The 18317-nt window shown below is 44.9% G+C and overlaps 1 protein-coding gene across 1 annotated transcript in view; it reads right to left on the reverse strand.

Moving 5' to 3' along the window:
- Positions 1 to 18317, reverse strand: part of LOC126411417 (RING finger protein 10) — a 119218-nt gene that overhangs the window by 46630 nt on the left and 54271 nt on the right. The window contains exon 4 of the mRNA XM_050081362.1: positions 5638 to 5822. Within this exon, the coding sequence (XP_049937319.1) occupies positions 5638 to 5822 (185 nt within the window). The remainder of the gene's footprint in view (positions 1 to 5637; positions 5823 to 18317) is intronic.

Here is an 18317-nt window from a genome sequence, read left to right on the forward strand (position 1 = left end):
CACACACACACACACACACACACACACACACACACACACACACACACACACATATATATATACAGACACAAGCAGACATTGAAATATGTCTGCTTGTGTCTGTATATGTGTGTGTGTGTGTGTGTGTGGTGTGTGTGTGTGTGCGCGCGCATACCCGTCCTTTTTTCCCCCCTAAGGTAAGTCTTTCCGCTCCCGGGATTGGAATGACTCCTTACCCTCTCCCTTAAAACCCACTTCCTTTCGTCTTTCCCTGTCCTTCCCTCTTTCCTGATGAGGCAACAGTTTGTTGCGAAAGCTTGAATTTTGTGTGTATGTATGTGGTGTCTGTGTGTTCCTATCGACCTGCCAGCACTTTCGTATGGTAAGTCACGTCATCTTTGTTTTCAAATACATTTTTCCCGCGTGGAGTGTTTCCCTATATATATATATATATATATATATATGTGTGTGTGTGTGTGTGTGTGTGTGTGGTTATAATGGAGGGAAACATTCCACGTAGGAAAAATATATCTAAAAACAAAGATTATGTGACTTACCAAATGAAAGTGCTGGCAGGTCGACAGACACACAAACACAAACATACACACAAAATTCAAGCTTTCGCAACGAACTGTTGCCTCATCAGGAAAGAAGGAAGGAGAGGGAAATACGAAAGGATGTGGGTTTTAAGGGAGAGGGTAAGGAGTCATTCCAATCCCGGGAGCGGAAAGACTTACCTTAGGGGGAAAAAAGGACGGGTATACACTCGCGCGCGCACACACACACATATCCATCCACACATATACAGACACAAGCAGACATATTTAAAGACAAAGAGTTTGGGCAGAGATGTCAGTCGAGGCAGAAGTGCAGGGGCAAAGATGTTGTTGAATGACAGGCGAGGTATGAGTGGCGGCAACTTGAAATTAGCGGAGATTGAGGCCTGGTGGATAACGGGAAGAGAGGATATATTGAAGAGAAAGTTCCCATCTCCGGAGTTCGGATAGGTTGGTGTTAGTGGGAAGTATCCAGATAACCCGGACGGTGTAACACTGTGGTTTGGGGATTTCATAGGGATGAACTAAGAGGTTACGAAGGTTAGGTGGATGGCGGAAAGACACTCTTGGTGGAGTGGGGAGGATTTCATGAAGGATGGATCTCATTTCAGGGCAGGATTGAGGAAGTCGTATCCCTGCTGGAGAGCCACATTCAGAATCTGATCCAGTCAAGATATGAGTGATAAATGGGTTAAAGTTTTCACTCCTTTCGGCCAAGGAAAAGGAAGACAGAGATTTTAAAAGGGAACTGGAAGAGCATTTGGAATGGAAAGAAATTGTAAGGGAATCTAAGAACATTAAGAAAGAAAGTGCAAGAATAAGTGAATCTTTGCTAGCTGAATTTGACTTACAATCTGTGCTTTACTGCCCTAAAGTGAATGCAAAGGCAGTATTCTATAAAAGAAGCACTCCATGTACAATATAACAGTTCTCAATGTAGGAGAAAGCAAAACATGGGACGAGGCAACAGCAAAAAGGAGATCCATAGAGCTGGTTTCATGTCTGTGGGATTTTTTGAAAAATCATGCAATAGGAAAACCAAAAACCTTGTTTTCTGATACAATTGGGGGCCAGAACAGGAATGCCAACATGTGCACTATGTGTTTGGATGCAGTGAATACACTGGACATTCCAAGTACCGACCAATGCTTTTTTGAGCCTGGACATTCACAAATGGAAGTACACTCAGTGCATGCAAACACCGAAAGAAAAAGTAAACATGTGAATGTTTTTTTTTTATCCCATTGGCTGGTATACAATTGTAATAATGACCTCCAACAAGTACAGAGTGACAAATGGATAACACTCAAATTTTAGATTTCAACCAGCTACAGAAGAAAATAATTGGGGAGAGGAAAACTGCTGAGAATGGAGAAACTGTGAAATGGCTTAAGACTGATTGGATGTAATACAGGAAAGATCAGCCTGACATGTTTTTCAAGTATTCCTACGATAATCGTGACTGTCAAGTTCTGTACACCAAGAAAGACCTGGAGTATGAAATTCTTCAAATTCAGGACCTGAAGACAATACTCTGTGCCCAGCATGACAGTCCTGTTTGCGTAAGTAAAGGAGGAGGAGGAGGAGGAGGAGGAGGAGGAGATTAGTGTTTAACGTCCCATCGGCAACGAGGTCATTAGAGACGGAGCGCAAGCTCGGGTGAGGGAAGGATGGGGAAGGAAACGGGCCGTGCCCTTTCAAAGGAACCATCCCGGCATTTGCCTGAAGCGATTTAGGGAAATCATGGAAAACCTAAATCAGGATGGCCGGAGACGGGATTGAACTGTCGTCCTCCCGAATGCGAATGCGAAAGTAAGGAAAAGAAAAATGATCTTATAGTTTTATATAATAAGGGTATCATACCTCCTAGGCGTAACATATTATATAGAAGGCTCAATGCTGCTAACGATTCAGAAAATGAGGTAAACGTGGAAAAATCACAGGAACAGACTTCATGTTTATTTGTCTCCTTTATTATTGTAGCTAGTTCATCACCTTAGCTATTTTGCGTAAACCATTAATCTTGGCTCTTAAATGTGTGTGTTGTATTATTTTTGAAACACTAATCCACAATCAGAAAAACAGGTGTGAGGGAGCACTGTGTTTCATTAAAATGATTTTTGCTATGTGTGTTATGTGAAGATTAAAAAAAGTTTATTATTATTATTATTTTTTGCAAGTTCAATGTTATTGCAGACAAATAATGCAAAGTGAAAATAATAATGGCTTTTATGTATTCTCCATAGCAGACTGATGATAAACTTCCCGATAAATAGTTCTCTTGTTTGTAGTACTCACTGAATAGCACTGACACACATTCCCATAGCTTATTCTGTTAATCTGTATTTACAAAGAAATTATTAACACAACTGAAGCAATATTTAATATGATAATATTGGTTAAAGCTGCATATTATTTGTTTGACGTTCATATATTATACAGCAGCAGCCATTAAGTTAAAGATCGGGCAAACGTAACTATGTGCATAATTTCATAAAATATCTCATTAGCGTCCAACGAGTGACTAGAATATGTAACAACTAGTAGAAAACAACAGTCAATGAAGTATACTCTATTTACCATAGAAAGGTTTGTAAAAAACTATTAATAAGTACTCAGTTTTTTGGACAAAACCTTTAAATCGAATTATCTCAAAACACTGTTTTTGGAGTTACGTTTCTTTGATCCTAAATGGGCGTATTGTTATCTGCAACTAAAGTCAACAGAGCTAATATGGGAGAAACCAAGAGGCAGACCCAGAAGTACAAACTGATACTAGTTAATGAAACAGCAGAAACAAACATTCTTTCTGTGCACCTCAAAGTATAAACTCAATGGTGAAACTGGCACCTGAGACAAGGCCATAGCCACTGAAGATAATTGTCACCTTAAATGATGGACATCTGCTGGTATATCAAAGTTTTTAGCGACACAGGTGCTCCAGGTCTACTTTAAGTAGGAGGTTACTAGCTTCTACTCATGTGAACTCTTATTTCAGCGATCCTCTAGACTTGGGAACACTGAGCGAAGACATTCAAGGAGATGCTCCCCACTCCAAAGGGGGAGAAGTTTTAACAGTCAGGTCTGTCCCCACCAGATGGCACACAGGCAACAATTGTTAATATTAGTTTTGAACAGTTTTGTGATGCCTTCAGAAATCCATCATGTGTAACTGGCTGTCAACACTCACCTCAGAGGAAGGTGGAGAAGGGAGACACTAGCCTATAAAAATGGCATTTTTAAACAGACAGTTCTCTTGGCATCATTCGTAGGTGTACTGAACCTGTGGTGGCCAATTTCTAACCACTGATCACATGCTTTGCATCTCGCCTCTCCAAATTTACACCACATTTCTCATAGGACTTTAATTTTTTCCACCCTCCCTCTGCATCTCCCACACACTCCTGGTGTAGTTGCTTGTGCTCAAAACAAAAACTGCATAACTAATGAGTTTCAGTGTTGTTTGCTTGGGATTTTCATTTTTCTGAAGGTTTCTCAATTAGACAACTAAAAATGCTGTACAGAACTTTCAGTCACAACAGAACACAGAGTTAATTTAAAAGCGAACATATTACTCGTCTTAACATTCCCGAAGTTCCCAGTTAAATTTTATCCTTATGGATATTAACATCCATCATTTAATATGTGCCTTGATGTTAAATGGTTACTTTATCTCTGCAAAGTATTTTTACAGCCTTAGCAACTGGTATCCTTGCAGCCCAAACAAGTATCCTTTCAATGCCTGAGAATTTATCAGTTACAGCAACTTTTACTTGGATCTGTGTTAAGTTGGAACAGTGTTCCAGAAAGACATTTACAAGCTTTGGTGTCTATTTAATTTTTGTACGACAATACCCACAGTGACTCATGTGAGAAGTAATATCTAAGAAAACAGAATATAAAATTCAAGTCATTGTGCTATAACCAATTCAAGACTAATGGCTATGAAATCAACATGCAACAAATATATAAGCAGTCCTAAAATTCACCCTGCACTATCACAAATTGTCTGCCTTATCCAATGAGACATCAAAATCCTATACTGAGGATCTAACAGTGTGGCTGATATAAGAATGCTTAATAAATGAAAGAAACAGTAAAAGAATGGACACAAGAACAAGGAAGCACAAGATCGTTCTCTCAGACACATTGGAAGTCTGATTATTGCCTTTGTGTGTGCATAAAAATATGTACGAGTGCAGCAGAAGGCCTTCTAAGAAGACACAAAGATAAGGTTTTTATTATTTTGTGACTCAATAACAGTGAAGATTAGCCAGCTGCTCAGGCATAAAATTGATAGTCTCTACGCCCCCAGCAAAATCCTGGCAAGTAATAAAGCCTTTGAAAGATGATTTAGGTCTCAGAACACCTGGAATATACAAAATACAGAGTGGGTGTGGGCAGTTTTATGTCTACCAGACTGCCCAACATCAAACTGCATTTGACAAGACTTCTATTTTTAAATGGACCAACAGGTCCAAATGAAGCAATAGAGATAAAATATCAGACAATACCCTCAATGAGGACAGCAGATTGCAGCTGAGTATGGCCTGGGATTCTGTTATTGAGGAGTTGTAGAGAGAGAGAGAGAGAGAGAGAGAGAGAGAGAGAGAGAGAGAGAGTGTGTGTGTGTGTGTGTGTGTGTGTGTGTGTGTGTGTGTGTGTGTGTGTGTGTGTGTGCGTGTGTGTAAGTCTCACAACCAAAACATTACCATATATGGTGAAGGACTGAACACCAGTGACAATGACGACGGCGCAGCTATATAAGCACAGCCAGTGGCAGTCACATGACAATGAACCACTTTAAAACGGCAGAGGAGACCTCTGCCAAAGCTCATGGGCAGTTAACCACTTGACACAGCTCAAAATCCAAGAATATTTTATTAATCCATAAAAATAATTAACTATTACCAATGAACAAGGGACCAGGCCAAACGTAACAAGTAAGTAAGAAGTAGAAACAAATAAATACAAAAATAAATATAGAACATATGCCAACTAGTAAGTGTGATGCAGTTTCTGCAAGTAAAGAATTAATTAATTGAACTGAGACTAGAAAACACTCCTTTGAACACCCATCAACAAGTAATTAATGTATTACCTCTTCAGGTCTTGCCTATGTACTGATTCATAACAGATTGGGCATTTACTCCATGATTTATCTGATAATGCCAGATAGTGTAAGATGCAAGGCCAACAATAAACATGTCCACATCGAGTCATCTTGGCAGCTACAGGCGGATACAGGCATATTGGGCAGGAAACCATTTCACAACTCTGAAGACGCTGTAACAAGTAACTACCATCAAAACTGTCTTCCACACTACCAATTGTATTTTATATTTTCATAACATTATACTTATGTTTCAGAACACAATAACATTATCAATTTTCCTAATATTACATTTAAATATAACATGTTTTCCATAGCAAATACTTTATTATTTCATTTGCCTGGGATAGTGGTGACTATACAGTTTCAATCTTCGTTTGCTTCCCTTTCTTAGGCAACTTACACTGTCTATGGCTGAATTAATTCAGTTTTTGTAATGTGGACAATATACAAAAACAGGGTTGCCACAAGTTTCCCCAAGTGAAATTCCCTGATTTCCAGACAAGTTTTAGCAATTTTCCCTGACAAATTTTGAGATCTAAAGGGTAAGTTAAGACCTAAGTTGACAACCTGTCTTTGCAGCTATGGTACAAGAAACAAGAATGAAATTATATACTGTTTTTAGACGGAGAAAGCAAGCCAAATGGTATGTTTTATTAAGACCACCGATTTTATTTTACTGCAATACAACAAGACACATTTGGCGACAAAAACTCATTTCCTTGAAGTCGCAAGACCAATTTAGAATACCATCACTGATTTCAGAAATAACCTCAGAAAAAAGTAGGCCGCTTGAAAGACTTGTATAACGCGGGGAAGAATGGGGTAAACCAACACTGTAGGAGGCCACCAATAAAATGTTGGTTATACGATGTTCATTACTGTCGGTTATTACCCACTGTGTTATATCTATTATTTTACAGGTATTGTGCGTTTTTCCTTTCAAGAATTATATGAGTAGCGACTGACAATTTTCTTCTCCTTATCATCCATACTTTCCAACATATAACTTGCTTTTGAAGTGCCAAAATGGACTAGAACAAATAAAATTTCTATAGAACGCCAGACTGTACAAAATATTTGCGGAGAGACAGTCGCAGTTCCTGAAATCCATCGGTCATTGCATCTGGCCAGCTGAGGAGGACCAGTTCTAGGTCCATGGATAAGCCATGAAAATCTGCTGCATTATGCCACACACAAACAGACCCTGCCTGCAGGCAGATCAGCAAGACTAGATCCAATGGGCAGTCTCTGCACATTAGTTGAAATGTATGGCTTCAGATCGACAGGCCTAATCAATTACAGATACCCAAAGAAACGGCCTGCCGTTTCAGCCCGTTGTGGAAACCCACTCATGTGGCCAACTATTCACGAGCCACAGACAGCGTGTTGATGAAGTGAGACCACTGTGATCAATCCAGGCAACAGATAACTTGTTCAAATACTCTGAGAATCAATCATAATGAGGATAGGTAGCAAATCACCGTGAAGATGATTACTAAGCCATAGACAGACACGTAGAATCACACTCTCACAACTAAACTTTCAGCCATAGCTTTTGTCAGAAAATGAGAGCGCGCGCGCGCACACACACACACACACACACACACACACACACACACACACACACACACACACACACGAAATCACTGACACAACTCGTGCACACACAGATGCCGTCTCCAGCTGCTGCGTCTAAAGTCTCTGAGAATCAAAACCACTCCTCACTGCCTCTCATTGGCAGCTGCTAGGCTAGTGGCAGGAAGTGCTTGTTTCATTCAATGAACTATTCAAAATTTTCTAAAACAATACTAATTCTGGTATTTTTCACAAAATGTGTATTTCTGAAGTCCTATATCTCCAGATCCCACTGAGATCCCATGATAGAATTTTGCTATATGTATTAAGACATTACAAACTACACTCCTGGAAATGGAAAAAAGAACACATTGACACCGGAGTGTCAGACCCACCATACTTGCTCCGGACACTGCGAGAGGGCTGTACAAGCAATGATCACATGCACGGCACAGCGGACACACCAGGAACCGCGGTGTTGGCCGTCGAATGGCGCTAGCTGCGCAGCATTTGTGCACCGCCGCCGTCAGTGTCAGCCAGTTTGCCGTGGCATACGGAGCTCCATCGCAGTCTTTAACACTGGTAGTATGCCGCAACAGCGTGGGCGTGAACCGTATGTGCAGTTGACGGACTTTGAGCGAGGGCGTATAGTGGGCATGCGGGAGGCCGGGTGGACGTACCGCCGAGTTGCTCAACACGTGGGGCGTGAGGTCTCCACAGTACATCGATGTTGTCGCCAGTGGTCGGCGGAAGGTGCACGTGCCCGTCGACCTGGGACCGGACCGCAGCGACGCACGGATGCACGCCAAGACCGTAGGATCCTACGCAGTGCCGTAGGGGACCGCACCGCCACTTCCCAGCAAATTAGGGACACTGTTGCTCCTGGGGTATCGGCGAGGACCATTCGCAACCGTCTCCATGAAGCTGGGCTACGGTCCCGCACACCGTTAGGCAGTTTTCCGCTCACGCCCCAACATCGTGCAGCCCGCCTCCAGTGGTGTCGCGACAGGCGTGAATGGAGGAACGAATGGAGACGTGTCGTCTTCAGCGATGAGAGTCGCTTCTGCCTTGGTGCCAATGAAGGTCGTATGCGTGTTTGACGCTGTGCAGGTGAGCGCCACAATCAGGGCTGCATACGACCGAGGCACACAGGGCCAACACCCGGCATCATGGTGTGGGGAGCGAACTCCTACACTGGCCGTACACCACTGGTGATCGCCGAGGGGACACTGAATAGTGCACGGTACATCCAAACCGTCATCGAACCCATCGTTCTACCATTCCTAGACCGGCAAGGGAACTTGCTGTTCCAACAGGACAATGCACGTCCGCATGTATCCCGTGCCACCCAACGTGCTCTAGAAGGTGTAAGTCAACTACCCTGGCCAGCAAGATCTCCGGATCTGTCCCCCATTGAGCATGTTTGGGACTGGATGAAGCGTCGTCTCACGCGGTCTGCACGTCCAGCACGAACGCTGGTCCAACTGAGGCGCCAGGTGGAAATGGCATGGCAAGCCGTTCCACAGGACTACATCCAGCATCTCTACGATCGTCTCCATGGGAGAATAGCAGCCTGCATTGCTGCGAAAGGTAGATATACACTGTACTAGTGCAGACATTGTGCATGCTCTGTTGCCTGTGTCTATGTGCCTGTGGTTCTGTCAGTGTGATCATGTGACAATAAAGTTTCCCCTTCCTGGGACAATGAATTCACGGTGTTCTTATTTCAATTTCCAGGAGTGTATATTTGATAATTTTTTTGTATTTTTAGAACTGCCACTTTTTGAGAAATTTAAATTTTAAAATTTTTAATTTTTTAAAAATTTTAACCCTTATCTTGTGGCATATCATATTAAAGCCCCCTTCAACAGCTTTAAAATGAAACCACTCCCAGGTTTATATCATCACTGGTTGCCAGCCTATAGGCATGCAAAGGCACCAAATGATGAAATTTCTTCATAAAAATTTAAATCTTTAAAAATTAATAACTTCAAAAATAATTGTGCTTCATTACAGAAATTTGGTATTTTTCCGTAAGTCCATGATATATTGCTGCATACCACAAATAATGGAAATCTGAGATACCAAGTCGGGATCAGTGTGTTGATTTGACATGAAACGACCCTCAGACGAAGCATACGGGCTCAGTTATTTATACCACATATTATTTTAATTAGATCTTGGTATGTTTCTTTAATAGAAATGGAATTTAGAAGCAATTTAACGTTTTTGAGAATCCTACTTTGTCTTCAGGATACTTTTTTTTTTATAGAGACAATACAGTTCAGTTGAATTACTTAAAACAAGACACTTTCGTTCATAGATATTTTGCTGGTGCTCACTTTGTCTTTTTTCCCAGGCATTATTCTCATATTTTCGTCATCTAAATAAAAACACTCTACTTTTTGCACTGTACCATGTGGCAATGTCTTTCCTCTTTTCTGCCCAGCCATCGATAAATTAACCTTCTCCATTAAAAGAGCTCTTGCTTGTCGTACCAAATATTCAGAAACCTGAAATTTGGAACTGACTTTCTGTCGAGATCAAGTTGACAGCACAAGAGTAAGTAACTGAATTTTTTCACGATTATTTCCATATTCAATTTTCCGTTTGATTTTGTCCACGAGTTCATCATGATGTTTTGCCTTTTCTTCCAGTTCTGTTAAATCACTATCAGGGATAGTGCTTGCATTTGCTGCAGCCAGCTCAACTTGATATGTACGTGAAATTTTAGTTTTGAGAGCCCCAGCTGCTGATTTCAATTTTCGTTTGGCTGTTGCATACCGACTATTCCAAGCAACTGAATGCAGCTTTGCAGGAAATACTGCTAAGCTAGTTAAGCACAGATTTTTCAGGAGTCTGCACCTTCACATTATTGTCATTTATATAGTCTGGTGATGAGTCGTCACTTGCTTGCTTTTCACTGATAATTTTGATACAGGTTGGGCACATTTTCTCCCCAGGAATAAAGCTAAAGCCTCTCATTTTGAAGGTCTTTGCTTTTCTAAACTAATTCCACGCAATCCAGATGAAACAGATCATTTACTCGTCAGTTCATTCACACAAGTCAGGGCATTATCACATATATCTTGCAGATACTGTCCAAGAAAACACTGCTTACTTGTACTTTCCATACTGCTTCAGACATAAAACCAATATTTGTTGTAAAAAATTCAAAAGATGATTGGTGTAACCTAAAAGGTAATTAAGTAATGAAAAAGCAGTCCACCCCACCGTTTCATTACAAAAGTGTTTCACATTCTTACTGTAACATTAGGGGACTTACTTTTGTTGTGGAATTAATAGTTTAAAAACTGCAACAATTGAATTTTTAATCAATAACTGACTCTTGGTACAACTCAGTACAAGAGCTCAAAACTACATGCTCAGTGAACACATGACTCAAAACAAAGGTACTGGATGATGCAATAAGTGTAGTGGCAATAAAACTGAGTTGTCAGATATTTGTTCCTAGGGTAAACCAGTGTAGCCAACTTCAGCAATTTGGTGGTGACATAGTAGTCATGACTTAGCATCAGTCTACTGACTGGTTTGATGCGGCCCGCCACGAATTCCTTTCCTGTGCTAACCTCTTCATCTCAGAGTAGCACTTGCAACCTACGTCCTCAATTATTTGCTTGACGCATTCCAGTCTCTGTCTTCCTCTACAGTTTTTGCGACATAATGGAATATTTATAATAATATTGTAAATTTTTCCAAGGTATTAATGAGGGAGCAATACCTTTAAAAAATTATAATGTCAGTGCGTGGATTTTGTTTAAAAGAAATTATTTACAATTTTTTCTGAGATGTACGCGATGGATATTTCACTACAAGAAGCATGACTATAAAAATATAAACCTTCCTCTTCAACTAAAAAAAAATTCAAGCTTCCACTGCAAAAACTGCAGGAACTATTGCATTTTTAAATCATAAAGGAGCTCGCGTCTATGAAAGCCTCCTGAATCTATACGACTTCTTTTTATCATAAGTGAAAAAGTAATGGACCTGAAACATTCACTTCTTGGAAATGTGAATGTATCTAGGTAAACTTCCACTACCCAAAATGTCAAGGATATGCGTGACAATGGATGTCACTTCCTAAAATTTCTGGATAATTTGACACAGAATGATCTGGCAGACAAGACAAGACAAAAGACAAGACAGAAAAAAGGTAAGTAAACTGTTCCTTAATTCAAAAGTAAATGCCATAATGGTTAATACATTTATCTCACTGAGAGACAAGATGGTCTATACCTTCATGCAAAAATTTCTGCAACTGGTCAGGGAATGATGATTATACAGAGGCTATTTGCCGTAAGCAGATCATAGGCGACAAATATCTTTCTTCAAGGTTTCAAAAATTTGGAAACATGGCAAAAGATAAGAACGGGTTGCTGTTGTTGTTGTTTTGGGTAGGAGACTCGACAGCAAGGTCATCGGTTTCATGGGATCAGGAAAGGAAGTCGTCCATACCCTTTTCGAAGGAACCATCCCAGCATTTGCCTGGTGCGATGCAGGGAAATCACGGAAAACCTAAATCAGGATGGCCGGACATGGGTTTGAACCATTGTCCTCCCAAATGCGAGACAGGAACGGGAAACAGGGTGGTTTTTTTTTTTTGTTTTGTGGTTTTAGGGCACACAACTTCAATGGTCATTAGCGCCCTGACTACGTTAAGAATGCACCGCGAGGCACAAGTTTAAAACAACAACTAAAAGGGAAAACACGATAAAAGACAGACTGACAGGCATAGGATTAAAAAACAGCATCATCAAATGTCCTTAGAGAGGTTTGTCAAATTGATAAAACGAAGAAAACGAGCAGCTGCTCATGGGTCATCCGCTAAAATGGCATCTAAAGTACATGGCAGGTGAAGATCTAGACGCAGTGTGTTAAAATCCGGACAGGACATTAAAATGTGGCGGACCGTCAGCAATTGCCCACATGGGCAGAACGGCGCTGGCGCAGCCGTCAGCAGATGGCGATGGCTGAACCGGCAGTGTCCAATGCGTAACCGGGCCAAAACGACCTCCTCCCGCCGAGAAGGGCGGGAGGACGACGTCCAAGCCGCGGGAAGAGGTTTCAAGGCCCGAAGCTTGTTGTCTGTAAGTGCATCCCAATCGGCATGCCACAGCGATAAAATGCGCCAACAAATAACCCTGCTACAATCTGATGAAGGGACACAACAAGAAGCTGTCCGAGGCTGGAGGACCGCAGCCTTGGCCGCGGCATCTGCAGCTTCGTTCTCAGGGATACCGACATGGCCAGGGACCCACATAAAGCTAACCGGAGAACCGACGTCCACCAGCTGCTGAAGCGAGCGTTGGATCCGGTGCACGAAAGGGTGAACCGGATACGGATCACTGAGGCTCTGGATGGCGCTCAGGGAATCGGAGCAGATGACATAAGCAGAATGTCGGTGGCGGCAGATGTAAAGAACAGCCTGGTAGAGGGCAAAGAGCTCAGCTGTGAAGACCGAACAATGGCCATGGAGCCGGTATTTGAAACTTTGTGCTCCGACAATAAAAGAACACCCGACCCCGTCATTGGTCTTGGAGCCATCTGTATAAATGAAGGTCATATTGATGAACTTCGAACGAAGTTCAACAAAACGGGAGTGGTAGACCGAACTGGGGGTAACCTCTTTTGGGAGCGAGCTGAGGTCAAGGTGAACGCGGACCTGAGTCTGGAGCCAAGGTGGCGTGCGGCTCTCGCCCACTCGAAAGGTTGCAGGGAGTGAAAAATTAAGGTGTTGAAGGAGGCGACGAAAGCGAACTCCAGGGGGTAGCAGGGCAGAGACATACAACCCGTATTGACGGTCGAGAGAGTCGTCAAAAAAGGAACGATAAGACGGGTGGTCGGGCATTGACAGTAGCCAACAGGCATACCGACAAAGCAGTATATCGCGCCGGTAGGTGAGTGGCAATTCGCCAGCGTCAGCATGAAGACTCTCTACGGGACTAGTATAAAACGCTCCGATCGCAAGTTGTAAACCCCGATGTTGTATGGAGTTGAGGCGGCATAAGATGGATGGCCGTGCAGAGGAGTATACGAAGCTCCCATAATCCAGCTTGGAGCGGACGATCGACCGATATAGACGAAGCAGGACGGTTCGATCCGCTCCCCACGACATACCACTGAGAACACGGAGGACATTTAAAGAACGGGTACAACGGGCAGCCAAATATGACACATGTGGAGACCAGCTAAGTTTCCTGTCAAATGTAAGACCTAAAAATTTTGTTGTCTCCACGATTGGGAGAGCAACGGGACCGAGTCGTAAGGACAGTGGGAGAAACTCTTTGTAGCGCCAGAAGTTAATACAGACCGTCTTCTTGGCAGAAAAACGGAAGCCATTGGCGACACTCCAGGAGTAAAGACGGTCAAGAGAACGCTGAAGACAGCGCTCCAGGACACGTGTACACTGCGCGCTGCAATAGATGGTAAAATCGTCCACGAAAAGGGAGCCTGATACATCAGCTGGGAGGCAATCCATTATTGGATTGATCACGATGGCGAAGAGAGCGACGCTCAAAACTGAGCCCTGTGGCACCCCATTCTCCTGGCGAAAGGTGTCTGACAGGACAGAACCCACACGTACCCTGAACTGTCAATCCATTAAAAAGGAACGAATAAAAAGAGGGAGGCGACCGCGAAGGCCCCATGTATGCATGGTGCGGAGAATGCCCGCCCTCCAATAGGTGTCGTAAGCCTTCTCCAAATCAAAGAACACAGCCGCGGTCGGGCGCTTCCGCAAGAAGTTATTCATAATGAAGGTCGACAAGGTAACCAGATGGTCAACAGCAGAGCAGCGCCTACGAAAACCACATTGTACATTGGTAAGTAGGCGTCAAGACTCGAGCAGCCAAACCAATCCAGAGTTAACCATTCGCTCCATCACTTTACAGACACAGCTGGTAAGCGAGATGGGGCGATAACTGGAAGGCAAGTGCTTGTCCTTCCCCGGCTTAGGAATCGGAACAACAATAGACTCGCACCAGCATGCGGGAACATGACCCTCAATCCAGATGCGATTGTAAGGACGAAGAAGAAAACCTTTACCCGCAGGAGAAAGGTTCTTCAGCATCTGAATATGAATAGAATCAGGCCCTGGAGCGGAGGACCGTGATCGGCCAAGTGCGTTTTCGAGTTCCCGCATGGTGAATGGGGCATTATAACTTTCACGATTCGATTAGCGGAAGTTAGGCGGCCTAGCCTCCTCTGCCTGTTTGCGGGGGAGGAAGGCAGGGTGGTAATGAGCGGAGCTCGAAACCTCAGCGAAAAAGCGGCCGAAGGCATTGGAGACATCCTCAGGGGCCACAAGGACGTCATTCGCGACCGTCAAGCCAGAAACTTGTGAGTGGACCTTAGTGCCAGATAGCCGGCACAGGCTACCCCAGACAACAGAAGAAGGAGTAAAACTGTTGAAGGTGCTTGTGAAAGCAGCCCAGCTGGCTTTCTTGCTTTCTTTAATAATACGACGACACTGAGCACGTAATCGTTTATAATTGATACAATTCGCCACTGTAGGGTGGCGTTTAAAGGTGCGTAAAGCACGTCGACGAGCATGTAAAGCGTCTACATGCTGCGGTCCACCAGGGGACCGGTACGCGACGTGGAGAAGAAGTAGGGTGAGGGATGGAATATTCAGCAGCAGCGAGAATGACTTCCGTGAGGTGTGCGACCTGACGATCGCAGCTTGTGAAGGTTTGATCCTGAAAGGTCGCCCTGGAAGAGAAGAGCCCCCAGTCTGCCTTGGAGATGGTCCAACTAGAGGAGCACGGAGAGGGGGTATGCTGCAGGAGATGGATAACACACGGGAAGTGGTCGCTCGAATATGTATCAGAAAGTGCATACCACTCAAACCGGCGTGCAAGTTGGGGAGTACATATAGAGAGGTCTAAATGGGAATAGGTGTGAGATGTGTCCGAAAGGAAAGTAGGGGCGCCAGTATTGAGGCAGACAAGATTGAGCTGGTTGAAAAGGTCTGCTAACAGGGAGCCCCTTGGGCAGGATGCTGGAGAGCCCCAAAGGGGATGGTGGGCATTGAAGTCTCCAGTTAACAAAAATGGTGCAGGTAGCTGAGCAATAAGTTGCATCATGTCTGCTCTGGTAACGGCAGATGACGACGGAGTGTAAACGGTACAAATGGAAAATGTAAAAGTGGGGAGAGTAATGAGGATGGCAACTGCCTGCAGGCCGGTGTGCAACGTGATGGGATCGTAGTAAATATCATCCCGGACCAGCAACATAACCCCTCCATGAGCCGGGATACCTACCACAGGGGGTAGGTCAAAACGCACAGAGGTGTAGTGTGCCAAGGCAATTTGATCGCATGGGCGTAGCTTCGTTTCCTAGAGGGCTACAACGAGCGGACGGTGCAAGCGGAGCAGCAACTTCAAGTCCTCTCGGTTGGAGCGAATGCTGCGAATATTCCAGTGAATAAGTGCCATCGTAAGAAGAAAAGGAAGATGAAAGAAAGGGTCACCTCGAAGGCCGCTGAGGGCCTGGCTTCGAGCGAGCACTGCCGCCGGTATCAGTAGGCGGACAGTCATCGTCCATTGGGTCTATAGGTTCATCGGCCATCTTGGGAAGATGGCCGGGAGGGGGAGTTTCCTCCGCCGGTGAACGGCCAGATGTTCGGCTACCAGCGGTGCGGCCAGGCGAAACGGATGACGGCCTGGGGCGCCAACCGCTGGGTGGCGCAGGAGAAGAAATGCGCTGTGGCGGAGAACTGTGCTTCCTATGAGCCTTCTTGGAAGGTCGTTTGGTGGAAGTACCGGTCGAAGGCTGGGAGGTCGAGGTACGTAGGAAGTCTGCACGGGACGGTTCCTTCTTTAAGGCCCGTGCATCTGACTTCTGGGTCTTCGTCTTAGCAGAAGCTGATGAAGGGGCTGGTGTCTGTGGGGTGATGGGAGGAAGAGGAAACGTCGACCGTGCGATCTTAGCACTGGCCGAACGGACGACTGTGGTGCTGAAGGTCAGATCGCATGTCTGGGTTGCCACCTCCCTGGTAGTCCGAGGAGAGGCGAGGACAGTACTGTATTTCCCCGCTGGGAGCAGCGTGGGCTTCCTACTAGCCAATAGCTTGCGAGCAGCCGAGGTGGACACTTTCTCTTTGACCCGAATTTCTTGGATACAGCGTTCTTCCTTATAGACAGGACAGTCGCGGGAGGATGCGGCATGGTCACCCTGACAGTTCACACAACGAGGAGACGGAGGTGGACAGTCACCCTCATGGGCATCCCTGCCACAAGTGACACATTTAGCCGCATTGGAACAAGACTGTCGAGTGTGATTGAAACGCTGACACTGGTAGCAGCGCGTAGGTGTCGGGACATAGGGGCGAACAGAAATAACCTCGTAGCCCGCCTTGATGCGCGATGGCAGCTTAACACTATCGAAGGTCAAGAAAAGTGTCCGGCTCGGTACAAGGTCATTGTTGACCTTTTTCATGACCCTATGGACAGCCGTCACGCCCTGCTCAGTGAGGAAAGATTGAAACTCCTCGTCAGTCAATCCGTCGAGGGAGCTAATATAGACTACACCACGAGACGAATTCAAAGTTCGGTGAGCCTCCACCCGGACAGGGAACGTGTACAGGAGTGTGGCCCGAAGCAGTTTCTGTGCCTGAAAGGCCCTCTCAGTTTCTAGTAATAAGGTACCGTTACGCAACCTGGTACAAGATTTGACAGATCCGGCTATGGCATCTACGCCCTTCTGGATAACGTAAGGGTTGACAGAGGAAAAATCCTTTCCGTCCTCAGATCGAGAAACGACGAGGAACTGTGGGGCAGGCGGTAGTACTTTTGTCACTGGTGGCTGGTCATGTTTGCGTTTTTGGGCAGAAGTCGAGAGAGATGGAGTGAAATCCATTGCGGAGGAATCCCCCATGATTGCCAGCGTCTCCGATGGCGCGCTCCTTCCTTGTGGGGACCCTCTCAGAGGGCACTCCCGCCTTAGGTGAATGTTTACACCTCAGGTCACACCTCCCGAGAAACAGATGGAGGGACCAATTGGCATGGTCAGAAGGTATCAGCTCAGGCAATCACCCCTCCCCGGGCCTGGCCTTTACCAGGGGGTACGCGCGTGCCTTACATGTCTACCCAGGGTGGGGAATTACGCGTTACCCCGTCACCGGCTACGCGTGCGAACGCGTGGGTTGGCCTTCAGGCGCGCACAGGGAGGAAGGAAGAAGAGGAAAACGGAGAGAGAGAGGGGGGGGAGAGAGAGAGAGAGAGAGAGAGAGAGAGAGAGAGAGAGAGAGAGAGAGAGAGAGAGAGAGAGAGAGGACAGACTGTCTCAAACGCCGAGGCGGAGATCAGAGAAGGCAAGGAGAAGAAGGCATTGAGAAGAAGGCATTGAGAAGAAGGCATTGAGAAGAAGGCATTGAGAAGAAGGCATTGAGAAGAAGGCATTGAGAAGAAGGCATTGAGAAGAAGGCATTGAGAAGAAGGCATTGAGAAGAAGGCATTGAGAAGAAGGCATTGAGAAGAAGGCATTGAGAAGAAGGCATTGAGAAGAAGGCATTGAGAAGAAGGCATTGAGAAGAAGGCATTGAGAAGAAGGCATTGAGAAGAAGGCAATGAGAAGAAGGCAATGAGAAGAAGGCAATGAGAAGAAGGCAATGAGAAGAAGGCAATGAGAAGAAGGCAATGAGAAGAAGGCAATGAGAAGAAGGCAATGAGAAGAAGGCAATGAGAAGAAGGCAATGAGAAGAAGGCAATGAGAAGAAGGCAAGGAGATTTTGCAGGGGAAAGAGTAAGGAAGACAGTGAGGTGGAAAAGAGCAAAGAAAGGAACCAACCAAAGGTAGGAAGAAACGAGAAGTGAAAAAGCAAAATGACCGCAAATAGAGGTCGTGGAACCGTCCGTCTCCGGACGCAGGCGCTAACTACCCCCGTGAGGGGGAGGGACTCCTTTTAGTCGCCTCTTACGACAGGCAGGAATACCGCGGGCCTATTCTAATCCCCGGACCCGCAGGGGGGGGGGTAAGCATTCTAGGCAAAAAACCTCTGTCTTGATTTATGAAGATGCTCGTCATTTCAATCTCGGCAGTTTCCTTAATAACAGGATGGGATTCTGGAT

Source organism: Schistocerca serialis, chromosome 1 (genome assembly GCF_023864345.2).
Source record: "Schistocerca serialis cubense isolate TAMUIC-IGC-003099 chromosome 1, iqSchSeri2.2, whole genome shotgun sequence".
Classification (NCBI taxonomy): domain Eukaryota; kingdom Metazoa; phylum Arthropoda; class Insecta; order Orthoptera; family Acrididae; genus Schistocerca; species Schistocerca serialis.